We start from the raw sequence: 27,105 nt of genomic DNA, 5'->3' as shown, positions 1-27,105 counted from the left end.
AATATGATGAATATTATTCATCAATTCAGTGAATATATTCATCAATAAGATCCACATTTTCATAATATTTATGACATTTTACATCAGTATTACCTATTAATATTTTTCATCATTTCAGTGAATATATTCATCAATATATTAAAAGGATGCATTAATGCAATGATATTGTTCATCAATATGAAGAATTCATATTCTTCGTATTGATGACGGCTTCATCAATATTACGAATGATTTTATTCATGATATTGATAAATCCAATCTTCTATACGCGGAACAGGAACGCATAATGATTAATGAACTGAAGTTTCATAGCATTATTAGTTTCTTTTAATAATACCGATGAATATATTCACCTAGAAATAGAAAATGCGTCATTAGGAAAATCAATATTATTATATTAGGTCGATACTTATCGCAACAGTTCCATATTAATATAAAAGTGTCTTCTAAATAAAGTGCTCCAAAATCATTATTTCTCAATTTGGAAATATTTCCAGAACCATTGAGTTAAAGCAAAAAATAGATTAAATTTTTTAAAAGATTAGTTTTATTTAAGAGTAGGTAACAATAAGACTTAAATTTACTTGATTATTAATTATTAAATAATTATATTTGGCTGGTCTGTACGACAAATGTCTACTGCCCGCAGTAGTTTTTTGAATTTTAATCTGTATCAGTCCAGATACACGTAATACTCTGGATCACGTTATTATGTTGGGATCTTAAAAAATCCAAATGGTCTTCAAATTGCTGAGCACTTTCTCCTTCGAAAATGAAAGCTTGTTGGGAGTCTTTTATCGTAAACCTTTGGACCGATTTCGGCTTTGATGTTGATTTTAATACAACTGGCCTCGTTGGAATGAGATAGCAGTGTACACTTTTCAGTAGGGTGAGTACCGCATCTTCTATAGAAATAGAAAAAGAGAATTGTAATTATGTATGTTTAAATGCCAACAAAGAAATTAAATTTGGTGCTAAGTATAACCTTATTTAATATTCAAAAAAGAAAAAAAACATTTACTTATTAATATTTTAATTTATAACTTTGTTCGCATCGCAGTCTGCGATTTGGGAAAGCAGCTCTGTAGTTTTGTTGTCTTTTATATTTTGAATGAGAAACTGTTTTATTACTTTAAAGTTTGTTTCCCAGTTCTCACAAATGGTTTGGCTTTCAGTAAATAAGTGTTTAAAGTCTCTGCCAAAAAAAGGAATTACTTAATAAACAAAACTTTTGAAGATTAAGACCTTACCAAACGATAACCATTCAAATTCTTGTACTGCGGCCATGTCTTGAAAATCTCCTCCTGCGTTGAAGAATTTCGTATCTCCAGAAGTCGGTACTCCGTACATGAATCCCATAAACTATTAAACTCTTCAGCTGACAAGTTTTCAAAATTTAAACTTTTTACACAAGTTTGTGCATCAGGCTCTGGAACTAAAGAAAATGATTGAACGCGCGTCCATTAAAACTACTATATACTACTACTACTACTACTACTACTCAAGAAGTCTGGCTGTGACAGAGAACGGACGTGCAAACTCTGAGTCTTGTGGGGTGCAAACTTTTTGTTAATAAACGTCAATTTTCTTTAGCATATAAAATGCTGTGCTCGCAGTGCAATAAAAAAATAGTTAACCATAAATCTAAAGTCACTTGTGGTGATTGTAAATCAGTTTTTCATTGCTCATGTGTTAATCTTGATTTGTCTGAACTGGAGCAGATGAAAGCTCAGAACTCAAGTTATCGTTGTGATAAGTGTAATGCTCTTCGACGAAAATCATTACAACATCAAAGTCTTCAGAACTTAAGACCAAATCCAACAACACCGGCTACAAAAAATTCTAAAATAGCCCAACAAAATGTAGAAATCGATACGTCATCATCGCAAAAAAAATGTGGTTCAACCGGCACATCAGTTACGCTGCAAATGCTTTACGAAGAAATTATATGCATAAAAAAAATTAACTGCGATTTTCTCAGCACAATCAATCAGCTGGAAGAGAAAAATAAAGAGCTTCAATCGAAAATCAAATCTCTTGAAAACACAATCAACTGGAGAGAGCAGAAGATCGTTGAAAATTTCGTTGAGATCGTAGGAGTACCTGATGTCAACAACCAAAATGTTGGAGAGTGTGTGCAGAAAATATTCACTGATGCTCTGGATATATGTGTACCTTCTACTGATGTCCAAAATTGCTATGTGAAAAGAATCTGGCTGAACAATGCAAACACTGGCCCAGCTTCCGAAAAATCCAGAAAAAACAAAAAAGAGTTCAACGATATTATTTGCGTTCAATTCTCTTCTCTAGAAGCAAAACAGAAGGTGATGAAGTGTAAGAGAGCTGCTAAGAAGAAATTAAACTCTTCCTTATTTAGTGAGGGAACCGAAGACAATATTTACATCAACGACTGTCTTACTGGCTACAACCGTCATCTGTTTATGGAGGCAAAAAAAAAGAAAGATGAGAAAAAATATAAGTATTTATGGTTTCAAAACTCGCAAATTTTAATGAGAAAGATTGATAAAGGTAGGGTTGTTGTCATAAGATGTTTTGATGATTTCACAAAGCTGGAAGACTAAATGTCTTTCGTTTAAAATTTTTCATTTAAACTATGTTTGATTTGAATAATTATTTTGATCTTTTAAGCAACAATCCAACCTCTAAAACTATAATAAGCATTAGCGATAGAGTTTTTAATTGTAATACCAATGAAGGCAATTCATTTTTTGTTGTGCATCAGAACATACGTAGTTTAAGGCAGAACTTTGATTTATTGGTGTGTTATCTGGATGCTCTTGTTAGATTACCAGATTTTATATTTTTGTCTGAGATTTGGATTTTTGAATGTGAAATAGATGATTATTATATTCCTGGTTACAATTTGTGTGCCAACACAAATGAAACATATGCTGCAGGTGGAGTGGGAGTTTTTGTTCGTGATTCTTTGAATTATGAAGATTATAAAATAAATTGTGTTAATTTTGTGAGTGCAGATGTGATTGAATTGTTTTGCAAAATCCGTAATGAAAATTTTAAATTTGTGTGTGTTTATAGACTACACGCTCATGATATTCAAGTGTTTTTGGATGAATTCTCAATGTTCTTAAGCAATGAAAAAGCGGGTAATTTAATAATATTGGGTGACTTTAATATCGACATTTTGAATCCAGGAACTACATCTGACTGTTATCTTGCCTTAACAGCTGAGCATGGTCTTAATTCATTCGTAAATGGAATCACAAGACCAATCTCCAACTCCTGTCTTGACCATGTTCTTGGTCGTTTTACAAAAGTTTCTTTAGACCAGTGTGCTGGAATTAACCTTAATCTTGACATAACCGATCATTGCATGACAGGTATCTTGATCGAAAAACTAATAACTCAAAACACTGGGAAGTATAATTTGTCACCTTGTGTTACTAAAATTAGATTTGACTTACTTAACAATGCATTACGTTTTGAAAATTGGAAAGAAATCTATGAAGAAGATAATGCTTCTATAGCGTATGATCTATTTTTGTCATTATTACTTAAGCACATACGAAAGTTTAGCCATAATTTTGTACTGACAAAGTCTGAAGTAAAGCTCAAGCCTTGGATTGATCGCAATTTACTAAAGAAAATTAGATTAAAAAATCAATTAGGAAAAAAATGTAGTAAACATCCACTTAATCATCAACTTAAAAGACGTTTCAAAATATTAAGTAAAACAGTTAATAAAGATATAAGGTTGGCTAGAGAAAGATACTATTACTCCAAAGTACACGGAGCTCTCGGTGATCCTAGAAAAGAATGGAAAGCAATAAGTAGTATCATTGATGGCAAGTCTCAAAGTTCTCCTAAATCTATAATTCTTAGAAATGAAAGTGTTGTTATTGATGATCCTACAATTATATCGAATGTATTCAATGATTTCTTTTCTACGGTCGGTCAAATATCCCATGAGAATGAGTATCTCCAACATTGTAGGCATTGTACAAGGACTCAACTAATGGCAGACAGTATGAGTAATGTAAGTTTTTTCTTTGAACAGATTTCTGGCCTTGAACTTTATAAAATTATAAATTCGTTGGATAATTCCCATTCCTGCGGTTGTGATGGTATCTCAAATCTTACACTTAAAAAAATAGCACTAAATATTGTAGATATACTAGCACACATTTTTAACTTGAGTATTCTCACTGGTAATTTTCCTGACAAATTAAAGTGTGCTTATGTAATACCTCTTTTCAAAAAGGGTAGTAAATCTGACAAAAATAATTATAGACCTATTTCGCTATTGTCTTCAATTTCTAAAATTTTTGAAAAAGCAATTAAGTGTAGGGTAATGGGCTACCTAACAAAAATAAAGTTTTTAAGTCCAGCTCAGTTTGGGTTTAGAGAGGGGCTTTCTACTGAAGATGCCCTTTTGGAATTCTGTTCTTCCATATATAAGGCGTTGGATGACAAAAAAATCGGTGCTGGCCTCTTTGTGGACATAACCAAGGCGTTTGACATGGTAAACCATAGTGTCCTATTAGAAAAATTGTATTGCGTAGGTTTCCGGGGTTTTATTTATGATTGGTTTAAGTCTTACCTAAAGGATAGAAATCAAAAAGTTAAAGTCGGAGATATACTTAGTAACTCAAAGATTATAAATCAAGGTGTGCCCCAAGGTTCAGTCCTGGGGCCTATATTGTTCCTAATTTACATTAACTCTCTTTTTAATCAACTGTTTAAAGGTAAGGTTACAGCCTTTGCTGATGATCTTGGGATTGCTTACCGTTCAGATAGTGCTTTAAACCTTAGTGCTGAAATCAATCACGATGTTCATCTTCTTCGAATTTGGTTTTCTGAACACAAATTATTTGTGAGCAGGAAAACAAAACTAATGTTCTTCAGCCATAGTAGTCCGGAAAGCTCTGGTGGCGAAATTTATTTTCATGCCAACAACTGTATCAGGCAAAACTTGTTGAGTTGTTTGTGTACTTCTGATGCACCTGATAAAATGTTTAATGAACATGCATCTTGTGACATTAATTGCTTTAAAATTGAAATAGTATCAGAGTTTAAATACTTGGGTATAACTATTGATAATAATATGAGATGGCTCGAACATGTTTCAAATCTAAAAAAATATTTACGTTATTGTATTCGTAGTTTTTTTCGACTCAGAAATTTCTGTGACAGTAAAACACTTAGAATGGTTTATTATGGAATATTTCAATCAAGATTACAGTATGGATTGAGTTGTTGGGGGGGTGCTTACGATACAATTCTCCAACCACTCCTTGTTTTACAAAGGTGCGCTATAAGAAAAATACTCAGAGCAAATCGTTTGGCTCATTCTATGGTTCTGTTTAGGACATTGGGAATTCTGCCACTAAAACACTTATATTATTTCAAAGTCTTAAAAATATTTTTCTTGAGAGGTGGTTATATGCAGAGTCCAATTTCTGGCACTAGGTATTTGCGTAGCAATTCGGTTAATTCTGTTCTCACACCATCATTTCGAACTACACATTTCAGAAACTTTTTCTCCGTTGTATCATTTAAATTGTTCAATCGTCTACCTATGAACTTTCGGTTTATTAGATCTCTAACTATTTTCTTAAATAGAATAAAAAGTTGGCTTCTAGATTTCAATCACCGTGAAATCAAAACTCTGCTGCTGTATATCACTTAATTATGTTTTTCATTTATGTATATTCTTATGCACATTATCAAGTATAGATTTAATACTTTTTTTCCTTTTTTGTTCTAAGCCTTCTGCTCATTAATAAAATTCTTTGCCTTTTATTTAATTTTGTATTTTAAATTGGTAATAAATTGTTGTACACCCCACATTTTGAAGGTAATTTTCAATGATGTGACATTAACACTATTTTATTTTCAAATACAAATGTCACTAGTTATTCTTTCTATATTTTTGAATTTGTTATATTATTATATAAGCACAAAGTTTGTAAGATAAGAATAATGAAATAAAGAAAATAAAAAAAAAAAATAAAAATACTACTACTACTACTACTACTACTACTACTACTACTACTACTACTACTACTTCTACTACTACTACTACTACAACTACTACTGTATACTTACTTAAATTCCGTTTGCAGGATTTTGGGTTTTCATTTGATGGCGATTTTTTAGTCTTCTTTGGTTCTAAGGATTTGTAAATCCTTTTTATGTTGTGGAGCTTCGTGTAAATTTTACCTAGCTTTTCCGTGCTGTAATATTAATTTTTTTCTGTCGGAAATCGGCCCAATATCTCCTTTTCGATCCTGTAGCTAGTTTTTAAGGACATGGGAACAATTGTGAAACGTTCATCAATGTGAAGAACAATATTGTAAAACATTCATCAATGTGAAGAACAATTGTGAAACGTTCATCAACGTGAAGAACAATTGCGAAACGTTCATCAATAAGAAGAACAGTGAATACATATATGCATACAAGACTAGACTGAAATCCCGTTAAATATTTTTCCAATCCTTGCGAAATTCAATCATTGAAATTATAAAATTATTACTTTATTTGTTAATTAAAACTTTATTCGCAAGGGAAATGCAAAAATAATTAATTGAAATTCATATAAAGCTGTCAACAAAATAATAGCAGCGCTATTTTTTTCTCATTTCTTTTTATCATATCATCTTTGTTATTGCTTTTTTCTCTCTAACTTTAGCTTTTTCTGAAACTCTTATTCTACGCTTTCATTATCACCATCAATCATATCAATATGCATTATATTAATAAAATAACGGCACTTTGTTTAAAAAATTGCAAATTTTGGACACACAAAATAATAGCAGCGTTAATGCATAAAATAGTTAAAATCAATAAAATAAAGTATAATTCAACTAAAAAAGTTAACAAACAGTGAGTATTTTCTGCAAATATCATTTTCTGTTATTTTGCGAGTTTTTTTTATTAAATTTATTAGACAGTGGGACGAGAAAAACATTGCAGTCAAGAGCTACGCCAAATCATACGCCAAATGAGGAGCGCCGGACAATCGTACAGGCAAATCGAAAAAATTTGAACGTTTCTGCAAAGCTGATCCATAATGCCATCATTTTTGTGGAAAAAGTGGAAACCAGAGGTCGAAAACGCAAATTGGAGGACGGGGACCATTAGCAAATAGTCAAAATGTTAAAGAAAGACCCCTTTAAATCAGCTGTGGAGATAAACCAAGAGCTCGAACTCAATGTGAGCGATGAGACAGTGCGTCGCACTCTTCGCACAGCTAATTTGAATGCATGCCACCCAAGAAGAAAGCCACTTCTCTCCAAACGTCCTCTGGTTCAACGCCTTGCTTTTGCAAAAAAGTATGGTGGTTGCACACGGGAGAAGTGGCGGAACGTCTTGTTTTCAGACGAAAGCAAAATCGTTTTTTTTGGTGGCACTGGGTCTAGAAATTTTGTTTGGCGTCCACCGAACACAGAGTTCCAGCCAAAATACACCATGAAAACAGTCAAGCATGGAGGCAGCAAAATCATGGTTTGGGGTTGTTTTTCGTACAATGGTGTTGGGCCCATAAAAAAAATTGATGGCATTATGGATCAACATGCGTATGTCCAAATTTTGGAGGAAGTGATGCTGCTTTACGCTGAAGAAGATATGCCTCTCAGATGGGTCTTCCAGCAAGACAATGACCTAAAGCACACAAGCCGTAGTGCGAAAGAGTGGTTCCCGCGTAAGGATATACAGCTCTTAGATTGGCCAGCGCAATCTCCAGACCTGAATCCCATTAAGCATTTGTGGGGGATGTTAAACGTGGCGTTGGCAAGTACAACCCCAAAAATCAGGCAGAATTGTGGACTGCACAAAGTGTGTGGAGGGGAATACCCATAGAGCGGTGCAATAAACTGGTGACTTCAATACCATGAAGATGTGGTGATGTTATGAAAGTGAAGGGTTATTGTACAAAATATTAATATGTTAAATAAATTATATTAATTATAAAATTTGATGAAATTATTGAATAAATGTTAATTTTTTGAATATTTATAAAACTGCTGCTATTATTTTGTGTGTCCAAAATTTGCAATTTTTTAAACAAAGTGCCGTTATTTTATTGATATAATGCATATTGATATGATTGATGGTGATAATGAAAGCGTAGAATAAGAGTTTCAGAAAAAGCTAAAGTTAGAGAGAAAAAAGCAATAACAAAGAAGATATGATAAAGAGAAATGAGAAAAAAGTAGCGCTGCTATTATTTTGTTGACAGCTGTATGTACATTTGATTTGCATACAATCTCTCGAAAACTAAAACTCAAATAACGCAAGGCTTTTGTAAACTTTTAAAGCGATGCAAAAAATTGATAAAAAAAAATATAATAGACATGAAAGTTATGAAATAATGAGAAAACATACATACCTTAAATTTCACTTTTATAGATATTTTTATAACTGTTTTTAATTGTTCAACAATTTATTTCACTTTTATTTAAATTTATTTTCAATCGCTTGAATCACTTGCACTACCTTCTTTAAGTTTCAAATGCATAATGAATTTAGTATATAAAAATGAGATTGTGTTTTGTTTTTGATGCAAGATTTTTCTGGTTTTCATTAATATGAAGAACAATATTGTGAAACGTTCATAAATGTGAAGAACAATTGTGAAACGTTCATCTGTGTGAAGAGAAATATTGTGAAACGTTCATCAATGTGAAACGTTCATCAATAAGAAGAACAGCGAATACATATATGCATACAAGACTAGACTGAAATCCCGTTAAATATTTGTCTAATCCAATACGTACTGCATAAAGAATATATACTATTCGAACGTGTGCGTTCGATATAAAATATATTTTCACAAAATTATTATTATTTATTCACTTATTTTTGTCGCATTTTTCTACTATACTAACTGCCAAAAACTTCAAAGTAGAACAAAGTTATTCATGTTTTATTCTGTAATTACATCGAGCACAGCTGCTCTAGATATAAAAGCATGCTAAGATATGTGCAAAAGTTCAGTAGCAGAAGTTGGAGCATCCTTCCACCCCTATTGCCTATATTTAAAAAGTTGGACATACAAAATCCAAGGAAATTTTAACGACTGAGGAGGAAGAATCTCTTATTTTGGTATGACGGCCTAAAATATGAGAATAGGAGAAAGAATCGCTGGTAGAACATTTTAAACCTATGGCTGATATTTATTTCGGTATAACACCCTCAAAAATAACAAAAGAATTGGTAACTTTAGATGCTGCTGTTTCCGCTACTGGAAATACAACCCCTCTATTTTTCGTGTTCCCACGAGTCGACTTCAAGGATCATTTTGTGAATGGAGGACCAATTGGATCAACATGCGCTGCCAATCCTTCAGGATGGATGAAAGAGTAGCAATTCATAAAATTTGCTACGCATTTCCAGCAGAACACAAAACCTTGAAAAGAGAAATTTTGTAGGTTTTCGTGTTTGTTAAAAAAGTTGTTAGTTGAATTATTCTAAGAAATTTAAAAATTATAAACAATATTTTGCATATAATGAAATAATTTGATTTTAAAACCTATTTTTGTTAACGAGATTTAGATTTTTAGTTACCATTTTACCAAACTACTCTCGACATTCGATCTTTTTGAAAGTCATTTGCAAGTGGACACATGTGTTTACCACTATCCGAGATAAGCTCGCGGAATACGAACACAGTTCGAATTTTGCGAGTAGCTGTCGAGAGTAAACATGGCAAAGCAGTTTCCACTGCTTGTCTTGTCTTTTTTTATATAAATTTAATTTGAAAATACATTTTTAACTTCCCATAGGAAGTTATTATAATCGGTTGATTTGTCAAATTGTAAATTGTGACATTTCTCGACGATTCAAGATCCCTAGAACCGAAATAAAAGATTTTAAGAACGATGCCTGTGAGAGCGTGTGTACGCGTACGTTCGTACGTCTGACGTTTTTTTGTCGTCCATAGCTCAAGAACTAGTAAAGATATCGACTTCAAATACATTTTTTTTTATAGATAATAAGCCAGAAAGATGCAAAAAGGACTCCCAAGAAAATTGAATGGGTGGTTTTTTTACCATAGCAGTTTAAAAAAAAGGTGAAAACGTTTGTTAACCCCAAATATCTCACGAACCAAAAACGCTAGAGTCTTGAACTAAATTTTATATTATATATTGTAACGTGATACCAAACAAGTATATTTTATGAAAAAAATTCAACTAACTGCTTTTTTATAAATCAAAAAAAAAAAACTGAAAACAAATTGGACACCTCGAAAATTGTACGAATAAAAAATGATTTTATCTCCAAAACAATTTTGTGCAACGGAAGAATAACGTTTTTAACACATTTTTTTAATAAATTTTGAGAAAAATCGAATTGACAGTTTTTTTTAATAAAAAATAAAAACCCAAAAAAAAACATTACTCAAAGTTTTTACAAATTGAATTTCGACTCAAATAACTTTTCAAAAATTTGAGATTATGGCTTCCAACTTATTTTATCTTACAAGAAATATTGTTTTCAACATTCGGTAGACAGTTTTTTTTTACAAAAAAATTACTTTCGTAAAATAAAAATATTGTCTTCAAACTTTTTTTATTTCACAGAAAATATTGATTTCGATATTCTGTAGTTTTTTTTTCTAAAAATCCACATTTTCATTCAAATCTAAAATCTACAAAAAATAGTACGCAAATTTGTTAAAAATTGATATTCGGTATTGATATTGACTTTAAATTAGAATCCAATTTGTATTTATTTATTTAAGAAATAAAATAAAATGCTGCTAAAATTGGTAAAAATCGTTTTTGAATTAAAAATCTCGTTTACAAAAATATATTTTGAAATCAAACTATTTCATCAAATGCAAAATGTTGTTGGTAATTTTTAAATCTTTTAGAATAATTCAACTTACAACTTTTTTAACAAAACACAGACCATTTAAGGAAGGCAAATCGTCAGACGGGATTGGAAGTTATCAGTGTGGATAGAATACGTGGCCAACTGATAATATGCTAGCAGAAGAAATCTATCAAGTGAACACGATTCTCAGCAAGAAAACTCTCAATATTCTTGGAGAGAGCTCGCGATAGCAAAACTTCTAAAATTTGGCTCTCAAATGGACAGTCTCCCGAGAGTTGCTCTCGAGATTTAACTAGCAGAAGTACTCTCAAATGGACACGCACCTTTAGTAGCATTTCTTAAAGGTTTTTATTTCAATATATTCTATTGTTAACGAGATATTGAGTAATTTTTACCAAATTCTATCTTTTGTAGCTTTTATTTTGTTTATGAAAAAACTGTTGGATTTTTATAAAACATTTCTGAGTGTCGAAAACAATATTTTTCTGTAAGATAAATTAGTTTTTGAAAAGATGTTTGAGTTGAAAGTACCTACATTTTTACACAACTTTTAGTACCGTTTTTATTTTTTCTAAAAAAAACTCTCAATTCGATTTTTCTCAAAATTTTACCAAATGCCAAAAACTTAATTCTTCGTTTCACAAAATTATTTTGGAGATAAAATCATTTTTGTTCATAAAATATTCGATTGGACAAATGTTTTTTGTTCAATTTTTTGATTTACAAAAAAACGTTTTTTCCCAAAAATATACTAATTTGGTATCACGTTTCAATATATAATATACAATTTAACTCAAATCAAATTTGTTTAAGAGTCCTTTCTGCATGTTTCTGCATTATTATTTGTATAACACAATATATTTGAAGTCGATATGTCCACTGATTATGGACGCCGAAAAAGAGTTCCGAACTTACGGACGCACGAACGTACGTACACACGCACGCACAGACATCTCTCTAAAAATCTTTTATTTTAACTCTAGGGACCTTGAAACGTCGAGAAATGTCAAAATGTTCAGTTAAACAAAATGGAAAAATTACAATACATTTGGGAAGTTTGAATTTGAAATTTCCTACCTGGTATAAGTCATTCTTTTAATATTATTTATCCCTAAAACCAAACTAATACAAATAATTTGAGCATTATTATTAGCATTGTTTAAAAATATTTGTTTCATTTGACAATGATTTGAAAAAATACAAAGCTTCTGTTTTTTTAATAACCTGGAAACTTATTAGTTTATATTGAAATTCTGGCGCATTTTGACCCCACCCACAATGCATTCCATATGTAATACAAACTGAGCGAAAGTTGGAGAGATTCAATGAAAAGATATTTTTGTAAAAATTTATTGAAAATTTTGACATTTCTCCACGCTTCAAAGTCAGGGTCATCTTTGGATTTTTGGGGCCCTGAGCTCAATAGGATTTAGGGGCCAAAAAAAGTAGGTTTAATATATTTTTTTTATTCCTTAGGTTAAACAAATCATTTTAAAATTAATTTGTTTTTTTTTTTTATAAGTATTTTTACTTTTTAAAAAGAACTAAAAAAAACATAAAACAGATATTTTTATTTTTTATAATTTTTTTTGAACTACCCTTCAATAGTTGAATATTTTCTTTATAGTTGAGCTTTGATAATTTTTATTGTTTTTGTTTGATTTCTAATGTTTTTATATTTTGTTTTATTTTATGAAAGTTTACTTCTGTATATTTGTTGTGATTTGGTTTGTTTAAGATATACGTATGTACAGTGGACGTCCAATATAACGAATGCCCGATATAGCGAATTTGCGATATAACGAACGCTTTCGAAATTTACATTAACATCTCTAAATAACGAACGATGATAAAAATTTGCTATCCGATATAACGAACGCGTATATATATTGCCTTAAAATGAGTTTTTTTTCTTGCCATTGTGATCTGAGCATATATTTTTATGTCAACACATAAGTTTATTCTCATACATATGTATGTGTGTGCGCCAAAGGTTCAAAACTATAACAAGCTTTCTGTTTTTCGTTTAGTCTTCGCATCGCCTACTAAAACATTTTTGTTAGAATTCTTAGTTTTTGGTTTGTCTATCGCTATGCAGTTTTCAATTTTATGTACAATCTTATACACACATATTCAATGACACGACGGCAAGATAATGTTAGCAGTTAAATAGTGTTTTTGTTGTTTAAAGTCTCGTCTGGTTGAAACGCTCCGTAATAATTTTGTAGATTTAGTTTTGTGTACAAAATATTAAAATGAATACAAAATCTCAACGTACTCGGCTTTAATTAAAGGACAAAGTCAAAATTATTGATGAGTGCAACAAAGGCATTTCACTTAAGGAAATTTCAATAAAATTCCGTGCGTCAAAATTATTAATAAAATTAATAAATTAACCACTTACTTAAATTTTTTTGAATGGAAAAGTCGATCGATATAACGAACGCTCTCGATATAGAGAATGACCTCGAACATTATATCATTCGTTATACTGGACGTCCACTGTATATGTAAGTTTAAGTATACAATAAAATATTATTGAAGGCATACTTTTCTGACTTTGCCAGTTGCAAAGTCATGAATTAAGTCATCAAATTCAATTTCCAGCAGTAATTGATTTTCAATTGATAAAATTGACAAGCCGTTTCGTCTATCTTGTAGCATTGTGCTTCGAAGTTCATTTTTGCTTCAGTAATTTGCTTACAACCATTATGGAGCGCGTTAACAGTACCAAACCCTCTTGTTTCAATAAGGCTTTTAACAACTCTATGTGAATCTAAACATTCATTTCATCAGCGATAGGTAGAAGCAGAAAAAAAGTTGTATATTTTTTGAACCACTTGAAAGAAACTTGTTGCCTCCTGCAAACAACCAGCCGCATGAAGGCCTACTAAGATAAGAGAATGTGGTGCACAAGGTACAAAGGTAGCAAATTGGTTCTTCTCCTTTAATCTAGCTTGCAAACCACAATATTTTCCCGACATATTAGACGCATTATCATAGCTTTGTCCTCTACAATCCTCTCTTGAAATATCATGATTTTCCAGAAATGTCAAGATTGTGTCAGCCAAAAATTCAGATTTATGCTCTTGAATAGATATACATTTTAAGAACCCTTCGATGGGAACACAATATTTAACATACCGAATTACAAAAGTCACCTGGTTGATATTTTAAAGGTCAGGTGTACTGTCAACACTAAGGGAAAAATATTTTGTGGATCTAATTTCACCTTAAATTTTCATTAGGACTTATTTTCCCATTATAGCAATGAATTCGTTTCTGATAAATAGGAAGTGTATCCTTTCCTGAGTTCCCACTATTCTCAATTCTGCAATGACAATCATCGTGGACAACTTTGTGCTTGCTTATGGAGTGAGTTAAAAAATCAACATGTGTGCAGAACGGTAAAGTAGAAAGAAAGCAGTTGTTAAATAATGTTGACAGCGTGTATGATTAATGATTCATGGTGCCAGAAGTTTAAGATGTTGAGGAAGAGAATTTCAACGGAACGGAGAGTAAAATGAAACTTGTTTTTCTGTTACTGTCTACTAACCTTATTTCGTTTTCTATATAATTCTTGCATAGATTCATTCATTTTTAGTGGGGCCCTGGGCCCTGGCCCACCGAGCCCATTCCTAAAGACGCCACAGTTCAAGGTCCCTACAGTCTAAATAAAAGATTTTTAGAAAGATTATTATTAAATTCGTTAAATACTAACGTTAACAATTGTTATTTATATAATATATACTTAAAATCTAAAACTTATAAATTAAACTGTTGAAAAATATTAATTTGCAATTTATACTTTTTATATTATCATTTGGTGAATTAATACAAGATTTAAATTTAGTATAGATTTCAATTAATTAATTTAAGGGGCTATGTACACTATAGTTTGATCTGTTAAAATTAGTATTTAATGGTTTCTGGAGTCTTATACTTGAACGACTAAAACTAAAGTTTAAACTGGTGATGAAATTTGTCCGTTTATTATTCCATAAATAAAACAAACTGTAAATACATCCCATGAATTGTCAAAGAAGGAAGATATATGAGAGAAAGTCTTTGTGAATAAGTCTGTAATGTTTGAATATCATGAAACGACGGAAGGGATCGTAGACAAAAATACAAAAATCTTTTCTGAAAGGCTTTAAGTCTTGTGACGTGTACGGCGAAGTAAGGTGACCATACTGTACAAGCACATTCCAGGACTGGTATCGAAAATGAAAGAAAAACTAATTTTAAAACATATGGATCACGGAAATCACTACCAAATCTCTTTATAAAACACAGAACTCTATTTTTTAACTATGAAGTTAATGCGTTCAATGTTAGTTTAGAATCTAAGACAACATCCAAGTCTGCAAATACATATACTCTACTTAAAGGACAAGAATCAAACATGTAGCTAAAAACGATTGGAAATTTTTTGAGTTTAAAACTCATGGTTTTAGATTTGTTTTTTAGATTCATTGGTGATATTACCATCATAAGATCATTTACGTCACTTGAACATCGTCGAAATGTTTCTTGTCTCACCCTCTTTTACTGTTATTTTAATGGTTTATGCTCTAGAGAAATAGCCAGCTGCGTTCCTCTCTAATCGAAAATGCGTGCTTTCGGTATCGACGAATTCGTTTAGAAATGTTCTTTAGAACCGTTTAATACAAGTTGTTTTAGACGCATTCAAGTCTAAAACCCATAAAATAAATGTTGGTGTGCCCCAGGGCTCTATTTTGTCTCCGACCCTTTTCCTGATTTTTATTAATGATCTCCTGTCTGCTACTTGTAAACTAATACATTGTTTCGCTGACGATAAAACTCTAAGCTTTTCATATTCGTTTCCCGACTCACAATCCTCTTCCTCGGATGTGGAAATGCAATGGCAAAATATGATTTGCTCATTAAAATCTGACCTACACAACATTGTATAATGGGGAATAAAAAACCGCGTGGAATTTAATGCTTCGAAAACCAAATGTTGTCTTTTATCGTTAAAGCGAGATAAACTCTCTTTGCAACTATCTATGAGTGGCACTTGCATCAACGAAACGGAAAATCTCGAAATCCTTGAAATGTCCATCAGCAACCATACCTTTTGTGGCCAAAAATGCCGCAAGATGTATAGGTTTTTTGAGAAGTTGCCCCACATTTTTCTCCCCGTCTGATAGGGCTACAATCTACAAAATCTAGTCGGAAACTTGAATATCACATATATATGTATATATAAATCATCTCTGGGCTGGTGCTCCAGAAACTTATTTAAGCCTCTTCTCCTGTATTCAAAGAAGAGCTTTTAGTGACATTAACATCATCAACTCGATTACTTCACTCGAACATCAACGCAAGGTTTCTTGTCTCACCCTTTTTTACCGTTATTTTAACGGCCCACTCTCTAGTGAAATAGGTAGTTGCATTCCTCCCCTTAAAAAAATATAACCGTAATACCCGCGCTTCTAGGAATGCCCATCAGTTTACCCAAAACCTTTACAAATCCCTTTTAGTGTTCGCCAATTATAAAAAAAAACCGGGTGGGAAGTTATCGGTGTGGGTCGCATCCCAGCCTCTTTTCTTTTTTAAATATATATTGAAAATATATTCATGTTACATTCAGCTTTAATAGTCACTTATTCGAAAACTCTTTTTAGTTGATGTTCTGTTAGAACCATATAAATAAATCAATAATAATTGAGGTACAAATTAAAATCGACAAAGATTTAGATAGAAATACAAAATTAAGTTAATTTGAAATTTGAAGTGTATTTCTTCAACGGTTGTCGATCTTAATTCCTAAATTAAATGACATAATATTAGAATGGTATTTTTTGTAACGTGAAAATTTAATTAATTAATTACATCTGACAAACATACAAAACCATTTTAAAAAAGCAATGCGATACAATTTAATATCCATTTACATATTTGCACATAAATGTATCATTTTAGTTCTAGCGAAAATTGAAATTCACTAAAATCAATAGTTTAAGATAATGAAAAATTGAAATAAATGACAATTTTACTTTAATTTTGGAGAAAATCATTTTTTTTTCATTAAATCAATTTAAGTCTAAGAGGAGACATTAATTTTAGAATTTTTTACATAAAGCATTTTTTGTATAATGACCTTTTTCCTATGAATGCAAAAAGCTATTACAATATCTTTAGCTATTTGTTTTTTTTTTTTGAAACAACCAAAATGAGGTGAGGAGTATTCTAGGTTTTGTAAATTGAAACTTTTTTTTGTCAAATACATTAATTTCACAAAATTATTTCCTAGAAACTTAGTTTAACAAAATTATTCCCTAGAAACTTCCCCTTGAACATGGATGGTGCGTTGACAGAGAACATTTATATTTTGTATGACGTCAGCGAGTCAACGCGTTGACCCTTAACGTTGACCGTTTAGATCATTCACACCAACCTACCCTCATTAATAATTTCTTTTCAACATACCAACCCACCCACAACCCACTTTACAATATAAAATACAAATTTAAAAAAATATCTGCATCGAATGTATTAGCTGTGGTAAAATTCAAAATATGGCAACAAAGCATTGTATCAAAACTTACATTTGAAAACGTTGCTTTTAAATTTTCAGATTAAAAAATAATAGAAAATCCAAAATCAAATAAATACAATTTTCTGAAAAATAAAGTGCACTACTGGGTCGCACGAACTTGCTCCTGTATGCAAAAAGTCTGTTTAAAAAAGTAATTATATAAGATTTAAAAATATACCTGTAAAGTAAGTTTGTCTTCAAAGATATAAATGCCATTTTATTTGTCAAAAAACGTGTGGCTCATCCCAAGACACAATTCATCTTAGGACAACTCATCAGGGATATGAAAAATACTTCTAAGCATATAAAGAAAATAATTGTTTGTGTATTCAAGTTGTTCGTTCAAAGCATTTTCCTATGGATAACTTTATTTAATTTCATATTGGAAGAACCAGGATGGAAAATAAATTAAAAATAAAATAAATTAATAATAAAATAAATTTAAATTGTAAATTAGCGCGCTCAGCCTTATGCAGATAGATAGATGAAGACAATATGTTAATGATGATAATGAAGGAATGTTATTGGTAGGTAGAAGGTACATACTACATTCCTTCTTTCGTACAAGTTTTCAGCGCAAGCATGGAGTTATTACGTTCAGTTTATTTTTTTCGTTAAAGTTAAAAAAAAAAACAAGCATACGAACAGGTACAAGAAATTGCTATTTATGTTTTGTTTACAGTCAGGCTCTTATGCGTTTTGGATTTTAGTTATGAAGTGACACGTCTGCAGTAGTTACATAGGTTGTACGTTTCTTTAACTTGTACTAAGTATTCATTCATTTATATATTCAAAGGCAAGTAAAATATGTGTGAAACAACCTTATTCTTAAAACATAATATTTTAATAATGTATAAGAAAAATAAGTTTGTCTTCAAAAATTTAAATGTTATTTTTTAAATCGAAAAACCCTAGATTTTTCAAATTTTTTTTTGAAAATCGTCAGAGCGGTTTTTTTTAAATTAATTTTTTTAATTTTTTTAATTTTGCTCTAAAAATATTGTTGGTATATAATTATTAAGTGATTGTAAAAATACGCTCTAAATTTGAATTTCGGAAAAAAAATGTTGACCCGTTTTTGAGATAAAGAATTAAAGAAATATTTTTTTTTTAAATCCAAACAAAAAATTGCACTTTGACAACCAAACATTGTTAAGGCAATATAAGAGCTTTTTAAAAAATTGAAATCAGTTCAGAAGTTGCTGAGAAAATTAAGAAACAAAATTACGGTTCTACGAGCGGTACCTTTCGTGAACAATACAAAAATATATTTTTCTTATTTTAAAAAAAATAAATTTTAGAGAAAATTTAAAAGCAAAATCTATGGTTCGTTTAATAATCGTATTGAGGCCACTATTGGTTGTGATCTTGAAAAAAAACTTCCAAGTTTGAACTGAATCGACCCAATGGTTTAGGCTGTAGGAACGTGGACAGACAGACAAAACAGACCGGACGGAATCGCGGGACCCACTTTTTTTCGACTTCTCTACCATCGTAATATCACGTTTGATTAAAATCTCGAGTTCGAATTTTTTTACGAATGTAAAACTTGCCATATAGTTCCAATATGTCGTAAGTAAGAAACCTCAGGCAAAGACTGATTTTTGTTAACATTTGAGTAACTTATTTTATTTATTTATTTTTAACTTTCCATAGGAAGTTATTGTAATGGGTCCGATTTGTCCAATTGAAAATTTTGACATTTCTCGACGTTTCAAGGTATTTAGAGTTGAAATAAAAGATTTTTAAAAAAATGTCTGTGCGTGCGTGTGCACGTACGTTCGTACGTCCGTACATTCGCGACGTTTTTTTCGTCGTCCATAGCTCAAGAACCAGAAGAGATATCGAATTTAAATAAAATTTGTTATGCAGATAAAAGGGCAGAAAGATGTAGAATAGGCTCTGAAGAAAATTGTGTGGGTGGTTTTTTTGCCATAGCAGTAAAAAAAGGTGAACATTTTAGCTAACCCTAAATAACTTACGAACCAAAAACGCTGGAGACTTAAATAAAATTTTATATAGTATACTGTAACGTGATATCAAAGAAGTATATTTTTTGAAAAAAAAATCCATTTAACGGTTTATTTATAAATCAAAATGAACTGAAAAAAAAAATTTGTCACCTCCAAAATTTTACGACTAAAATATGATTTGATCTCCAAAACAATTTTGTGCAACGAAGAATAATGTTTTTGAAATCTGATCAAATTTTGAGAAAAATCGAATTGACAGTTTTCTTACAAAACATAAAAACCGAAAAAAAATTAACAACACAACACCATTTTCGTCTCAAATATCTTTTCAAAAATTGAAGATATTGGCTTTAAACTACTTTTATCTTTCAAAAAATTTTTTTGTCAATATTCAGTAAAAAAAATCGAATTGACAGTTTTTGTACAAAAAATTAAAAACCTAAAAAAAATTAACAAAAGTTGGTAAAAATTGATTTTCGACTCAAATATCTTTTCAAAAATTTTAAATATTGGCTTCAAACTCATTTTCTCTTATAAGAAATATTGTTTTCAACATTCGATTAAATTTTGAAAAAAATCGAATTGACAGTTTTTTTTACAAAAAATAAAACTCTAAAAAAACAATACTAAAACATGGTAAAAATTTACTTTCGACTCAAATAGCTTTTCAAAAATTAAAAATATTGGCTTCAAACTTATTTTATTTCACAGAAAATATTGTTTTCGATATTCAGAAATTTTTATATAAAAATCCAACAGTCTGTTTTTTCATAAAAAATAAAATCTACAAAAAATAGTACGCAAATTTGGTAAAAATTGATACGAGTACATATAGGCAAACTTTTAAGCAAGACAAATCGACAGACCGGATGGGAAGTTATCAGTGTGGGACGCATCCCAGCCTCTTTTAATATTTTATATTTCTAGTCGCTCTTAGTTCCCACACTTAATATTCGTACGGGCGGTGCCCCAATGGTTCTCCTTCCGTAACGAACTGTTGTGTTCCATGGTAGTACTATTCAAGTATACATAAATAATATATCGCACCTCCGGTGCAATAATGACGTAAATGCAATTTTCTTAAATGTTCAGGAATCACGGTTAAAGTTTGCTTGCTTATTGAAAATACTATATCGCCCTAAAATAGGCCTACAGAATCGACTTCAAGAGTCCTAAAAATAGCTAACTATTCAGTGAGTTAGAGTTCATATTCTTACCTTTTATATCTTTCACCTGTTTCATTTTTGAGCTTGTGAAGGGTTTGAACTATTGTGGAGCGCAAGGTACATTACGACTTTGTTGCTCCGAAAAATTTTATAGTTTAAATTTTTGTGTCAAACAAAAAAGTGGCCTCTTTTGGGCACTAGCAAAGATACAATCACGTCAATTTTACCACGGATAAAACTTGACATTTGGGACATTATGGCGTTCTTAACTCAATTTCAGAAAAAATTGCAATTGCGTCGATATTGCACCGGAGGTGCGATATGTACATAGGGGCCCACTTTTATTTAGACTCTCAAATCGGACCAATTACAATTACTACTAATTATGGGAAGTTAATAACATTTAAATTTTCTTATCAAATTTCTGAAGTTAGTGTTCCTTGTATAAGTCATTCTTTTCTTTCCATTAAAAGATATCAGGCAGAGCGTTCCTTTTCATGATAGTACTATTTAAATATACATATATACAAAGATGCCTTAAGCCATTCCTACAATATATTGATTGTTGAATTTGAACATGTTGTTGCGGCTCAACAACAAAAAGATCCAAAAATTAGAAAAACTGTAGAAACGTTAGAAAAGAAAGGAAGTTGTGCTTATGAATTGCTAAACGGGTTAGTTTATCGAAAAATTGATAAAAAAGTTTACTTTTACATATGTTAATTCGGATATGCAGAGAAGGGTGATAAAAAGCATCACAACGCGTTGTGTCATATTGGCCTTGAAATGCTATATCTTTCTAAGGACAACATATTGGTTTCCTGATTTGAAAACTAGAATTAAGGACTAAATAAAATGTTGTCTTTAATGTGTTGCCTTTACCCCACCATGCGTCAAGAAGGAAGCAATTTTGCATAATATACGCCAAGGCGAAAAGCCGTTTGACACTATCTACGTTGACCGTTTTGGTCCATTGCCATCTTGCATACGAAATTTAAAAAAAAGCATATCTTCCTTGTTGCCGGCTAGTTTTTGAAATTCGCAAAGCTTTATTCGGTTAAAAGTACCAATGGCACGGAGGTGATACAGTGCTAAGAAAAAGAGCTGTTTAATCTCGGACGGGGGTATATTTATATTATTTACTTCTGAGGAACAAAACTGTGTTTAACTCATTAAGGTTGCTGCCAGTTTGAGTTCACCCCAGTCGAATGGACAGGTGGAACGTATCAACAGATGTCTAACTCCAATGCTTTCCAAGAAAAGCGATGCTGAACGGGAACGGACAAAATATCTTGACAAATTTGAATTCGCCTCAATAATACAATCATTAAAAGTACTGTGTTAGTTCAAGCATTCTATTATTCGATGTTAGAGCAAAAGGGAATCGTTAAAAATCACATACAAGAATATTTAATTCATAACGTTCTTGATAGACTTAAGTAGTTAAAAAATTAGAAAATGATCGATATTTGATTAAAGATTTAGAAAATCTAGGACTTTCATGACTTCCTTACGAAGTTGCAACATGAAACCGTGTTTCAGTTCAATTAAGTCTTTCAAGTCAATATTAGTTATAATTATTCTATGCTTTATATTATTCTCTTACGGGTCAATCGAATAATTTATGTACTTTAACTGTTCTCTCGATGCATTATATTTGTCACTCGTAATAAAGCTTTAAACGAACGAGGACGTACCTTGTGTGCTTTTTATTTTAGCTTGAAAAATTATTATTTGCATGTTATATTTTCCTTCATATGTATTCTAATATTCAAATGCAAAAGAAAAAACTTCTTTAAGGCTACTGTACTAGCTCAAAAAAAGTACGGTTAAATCCGAGAAAAATAAGATTTTTTTTTTAAAAACTCGTCCTAATGTTTTAATCCTGTTCTATTGAAACCTGACTGTAAAAACAATCAGAAGGATACTCGTGCTGCGGTAATGAAAAATTAAAATGCCAATGAATCAAAACAACCTAAATTTATTATATAGTAAAATTTGACGTATTTGTCATGAAATATTATTAAGATAGTAAACGGTGAATTTTTAAGAGCTTGAGAACTTTTAAAAAAAAAAACGCATAAAATTTGCAAAATCTCATCGATTCTTTATTTGAAACGTTAGATTGGTCCATGACATTTACTTTTTGAAGATAATTTCATTTAAATGTTGACCGCGGCTGCGTCTTAGGTGGTCCATTCGGAAAGTCCAATTTTGGGTAACTTTTTCGAGCATTTCGGCCGGAATAGCCCGAATTTTTTCGGAAATGTTATCTTCCAAAGCTGGAATAGTAGCTGGCTTATGTGTGTAGACTTTAGACTTGACGTAGCCCCACAAAAAATAGTCTAAAGGCGTCAAATCGCATGATCTTGGTGGCCAACTTACCGGTCCATTTCTTGAGATGAATTGTTCTCCGAAGTTTTCCCTCAAAATGGCCATAGAATCGCGAGCTGTGTGGCATGTAGCGCCATCTTGTTGAAACCACATGTCAACCAAGTTCAGTTCTTCCATTTTTGGCAACAAAAAGTTGGTTAGCATTGAACGATAGCGATCGCCATTCACCGTAACGTTGCGTCCAACAGCATCTTTGAAAAAATACGGTCCAATGATTCATCCAGCGTACAAACCACACCAAACAGTGCATTTTTCGGGATGCATGGGCAGTTCTTGAACGGCTTCTGGTTGCTCTTCACTCCAAATGCGGCAATTTTGCTTATTTACGTAGCCATTCAACCAGAAATGAGCCTCATCGCTGAACAAAATTTGTCGATAAAAAAGCGGATTTTCTGCCAACTTTTCTAGGGCGACGTTGTGGCAGATCGTTCGGCTTCAGTTCTTGCACGAGCTGTATTTTATACGGTTTTACACCAAGATCTTTGCGTAAAATCTTCCATGTGGTCGAATAACACAAACCCAATTGCTGCGAACGGCGACGAATCGACATTTCACGGTCTTCAGCAACACTCTCAGAAACAGACGCAATATTCTCTTCTGTACGCACTGTACGCATTCGTGTGGTTGGTTTAATGTCCAATAAAGTAAACTGAGTGCGAAACTTGGTCACAATCGCATTAATTGTTTGCTCACTTGGTCGATTATGTGGACCATAAATCGGACGTAAAGCGCGAAACACATTTCGAACCGAACACTGATTTTGGTAATAAAATTCAATAATTTGCAAGCGTTGCTCGTTAGTAAGTCTATTCATGATGAAATGTCAAAGCATACTGAGCATCTTTCTCTTTGACACCATGTCTGAAATCCAGCGTGATCTGTCAAATACTAATGCATGAAAATCCTAACCTCAAAAAAATCACCCTTTATAAGAACTTTTTCATGGAAAATATTTAAATCACTTCTTAAGAAAACTTAAAACTAAATAGAGGTTTTATGGTGAGTACCCTTCTGGAGCGGTAGAAAAATATGTGTTTTATTGAAAGAAGCCAAGTTAAGACAAAAAACTAAAATACAAAATATATTTAAATCTATGAGCTGGATAAAATTCGATTTTATTATTTTTAATCAAAAAAGTTCGACCTATGGGAGGTACTGTTATTTTAAGTTTAAACAAATAATGTGAAATTGAAATAAAGGCGTAACGCGAATTTACTTAAAGACTTTAATGTAAAGTTTGAATTCAATTGACCTAGACGGAAGGAATTGGAATTGACTTCTCTACCGTCTTAGTGTAATGTTTGATTAAAATATGAGTTAGAATTTTTCAAAGTACTTGCCTTATAGTTACCAAATATCGCAAGTAGAAAAGGATTGAGATGTTACTCACACTGATAACTTCCCATATGTGTCCATCTGTCAATTGAATGTTTCTAAAAGATTAACGCAATATTTATATCATTTCTCTTTTCACTATTGTATATTGGATTTTTCAAAAAAAAAAAAAAAATTGTTAACAAAAATATTTTGCATATGATAAAATAAGTTTTATTTCAATATATTTTTAATTCATTACCTATTGTTGTCGAAATTAAAAATAGTCCATTGGATTTTTGCTAACAAATTAAATCATTTGAACTACAATATATACGTAGCTATTGTGTGGAATGAAACAATTCTAGAGATATTCTAGCCGAATATAATTTACTGTAGTATTAACTATATAGATTTGCATTAACCCAACCTACTAGCTATAGCCTTTTGGTGCACAGAACCGATTTTAATAAGAAAACACAATTAATTTATGTCACTTTGCGCCTAAGGTACGACACTTTTAATAATTGTCATTTGGCCCTAAATTCCTTAAAAGAAGAAATATAGGGAAGTGCAATTATTGGAAAAAATTCCAAAAACATACATTGCTTACTTTCTTAACTTCTTGATTTCTCGGGAATTTACTTTTAAAAAATATTATTTTTTTACACCGAGACATTTAGTTCTACATGTGTTCTTCCGATTTATTTTGTTTCAGAACATTTTAATTTTTTTTTAAATACAAATGATTAATTCTATGATAAATAATCAACAGATACAAAGAAATTTATTTCAGGTTCTAGAAATAAATGTGTGGGTGAGTAAATATGAGTATTGACACACTTGCTTACTTAACTATAAGGTGGCACTACAGTCCTGCGTGAACTAGGGTTTCACCGAACAAATTTCTCCATCTAGCTCGGTCCCTAGCCAGATGTCTTCAGTTTCGCGCTCCAAGTTGGGTGAGGTCAGTTTCCGCGCCACCTGTTCCGCGGTCTCCCACTACTGCGCTGTCCTGTGGGTGTGAATTCGAAGACTTTCCAGGCTGTGACTCAATACTCACAAAAGCCCTATTGACATCACGCTATGTTCTTCCGATTATGTTAATGTTATCAGCTCTAGTGAGCTCTGCACTTCAAGTACGATGTTAAAAAAATCGCATGAAAGCGCATCACCTTGTCTAAAACGTTTTTTGACTTCGAAAGGTTCTGTCAAGTTGTTTCCAACATTTATTGAGCAGCGTGAATTCTCCATGGTCATCCTACACAAACGGACAAGTTTGGCAGCAATGCCAAAACTAGACATGTCCCTTAACAGCTTGCCCCTGTAGATGCTGTCATATACGGCCTCGATGAAAAGATGGTGCGTGTCGATTTGACGTTCCTTGGTTTTTTTTCCAGGATTTGCCTTAATGTGAGTATTCGATCAACGGTGGACTTTTCTGGTATAAAACCACACTGATAAGGATCAGGTTGTTGACGATGGGCTGTAGGTTTTCACATATTACGCCAGAGAAGATTTTGCAAGCGATGTTAAGTAGACTGATGCCTCTATAATTGGTGCAGGTTAGAGGGTCTATTTTTTTCAGAATCGACCAACCAATGCTACAGTTACATTCATCGGGCATGCTTTCTTTCAACAATATCTAACAGATAAGTTGGTGCATGCTCCTAACCAAATTATGTTCAGCTGCTCTGAAGAGCTCAGGATTTAATCTTTGCGTCGTCTAAGTCGGGAAGACGGTTTTGTTGGTTTTCGTCATCTTTGTTGAATGGATCATCCTAACTGAGAGCGTAATTCGCATTCTCAGCATTTACTGCGGTTCCACTGTGATGTTTCCACTTTAGTCTTTGCAGCTGATTCGAACTTAATGTACTTCTGAATCCCGGTTCACCTGCTCATAAGACTTTCGAACTTCATTCCTGCTTTTGAAAATCTCAACATCTTCAACCGCACGCTTCTCATGCTCTCTCTTTTTCCTTCTGAGAAGTCAGTATTTCTCTCACCTCTTCTGCTCAATCAGCTCGTGAGCAGCTCTCGCCCTTCTATGCAGCACCGATTTGCCTAAAAGCACGAAGAACATATCCTTGGTGTTATCACTCTTTTCTTCTGTGGGGCGTGCACGCATATTATGCTTATACTGCTGATTTTAGCCTCGATGCTAATGGTCATAAGGCGCTTGTTGATGCACCTATAGATCAAGACTTGTTGCCAAGTCTGGCTCCAATGACATGGCTGCATCCAAATAAGCGCTGTTGGTTTTTTTGGCAGCAGTCACCATAGTAAATATCGAAATTTTTCATACATTTTTTCCCCGGGCCATCCCATCGTATTTCCTGGATGGCAGTTATGTCTGCTTTATAACAGTCTTGGGCCTACGGTGATTCTTCGGCTACACGTGGTCTGTTTACTGACGTAACATTCCACGTGCATATCCAAAGTCCTTAATTCGTTTGCGTGGGTTGTCAATAGTAAATTCGTCCGTATCCGAGGCTTGTTGGTGCTTCGCAACTAGGTTTTCTTTATGTAGTCAAAAAGTCACCCTACCGCACGACCTCCAACCTGAGAGCCCAAGTTCTTGATTTAACTCCAATTGCTTTGAATATGTCGTAGTAGCCCTATAACTTGTTTACCTAGTAGTACAACCTGACTGAAACTGTAGGCGCCACCGTTGATTCTATCTTGGAAATCCCTCCTCTGCCGACTGGATGAAAGAAGAGGTGCCTTAGTGAAAACACTATCCCCCCACTATCATTTGTTACCCCCAACAACCATATAGTGAGTTTTGAACACAATCTTAACTTGAGGTACTAAGCATCCGATGTTCACCACGGAAAGGTAAGAATAGGGGTTAATAGCCAGAAGTTGTTTT

At 32.3% G+C, this 27,105-nt stretch overlaps 1 protein-coding gene across 1 annotated transcript; it reads left to right on the top strand.

The window, feature by feature from the left end:
- Window positions 1-1,526: 1,526 nt before the first annotated feature.
- LOC129941587 (uncharacterized) lies at window positions 1,527-3,264 on the top strand. The gene is made up of 2 exons (XM_056050258.1): window positions 1,527-2,324; window positions 2,378-3,264. Exons 1-2 carry the CDS (start codon window positions 1,602-1,604, stop codon window positions 2,378-2,380), a joined length of 726 nt encoding a protein of 241 aa, XP_055906233.1. The 5' UTR covers window positions 1,527-1,601; the 3' UTR covers window positions 2,381-3,264.
- The last annotated feature ends 23,841 nt before the right edge of the window (window positions 3,265-27,105 follow it).

The sequence above is a fragment of the Eupeodes corollae genome, chromosome 1, assembly GCF_945859685.1.
Source record: "Eupeodes corollae chromosome 1, idEupCoro1.1, whole genome shotgun sequence".
NCBI classification, from domain to species: domain Eukaryota; kingdom Metazoa; phylum Arthropoda; class Insecta; order Diptera; family Syrphidae; genus Eupeodes; species Eupeodes corollae.
This window is presented reverse-complemented; position numbering and strand designations above follow the sequence as displayed.

Bases quoted from the DNA above. Each gene is read 5' to 3' on its own strand.
- LOC129941587 (XM_056050258.1), top strand. From the start codon at position 1,602: ATGCTGTGCTCGCAGTGCAATAAAAAAATAGTTAACCATAAATCTAAA.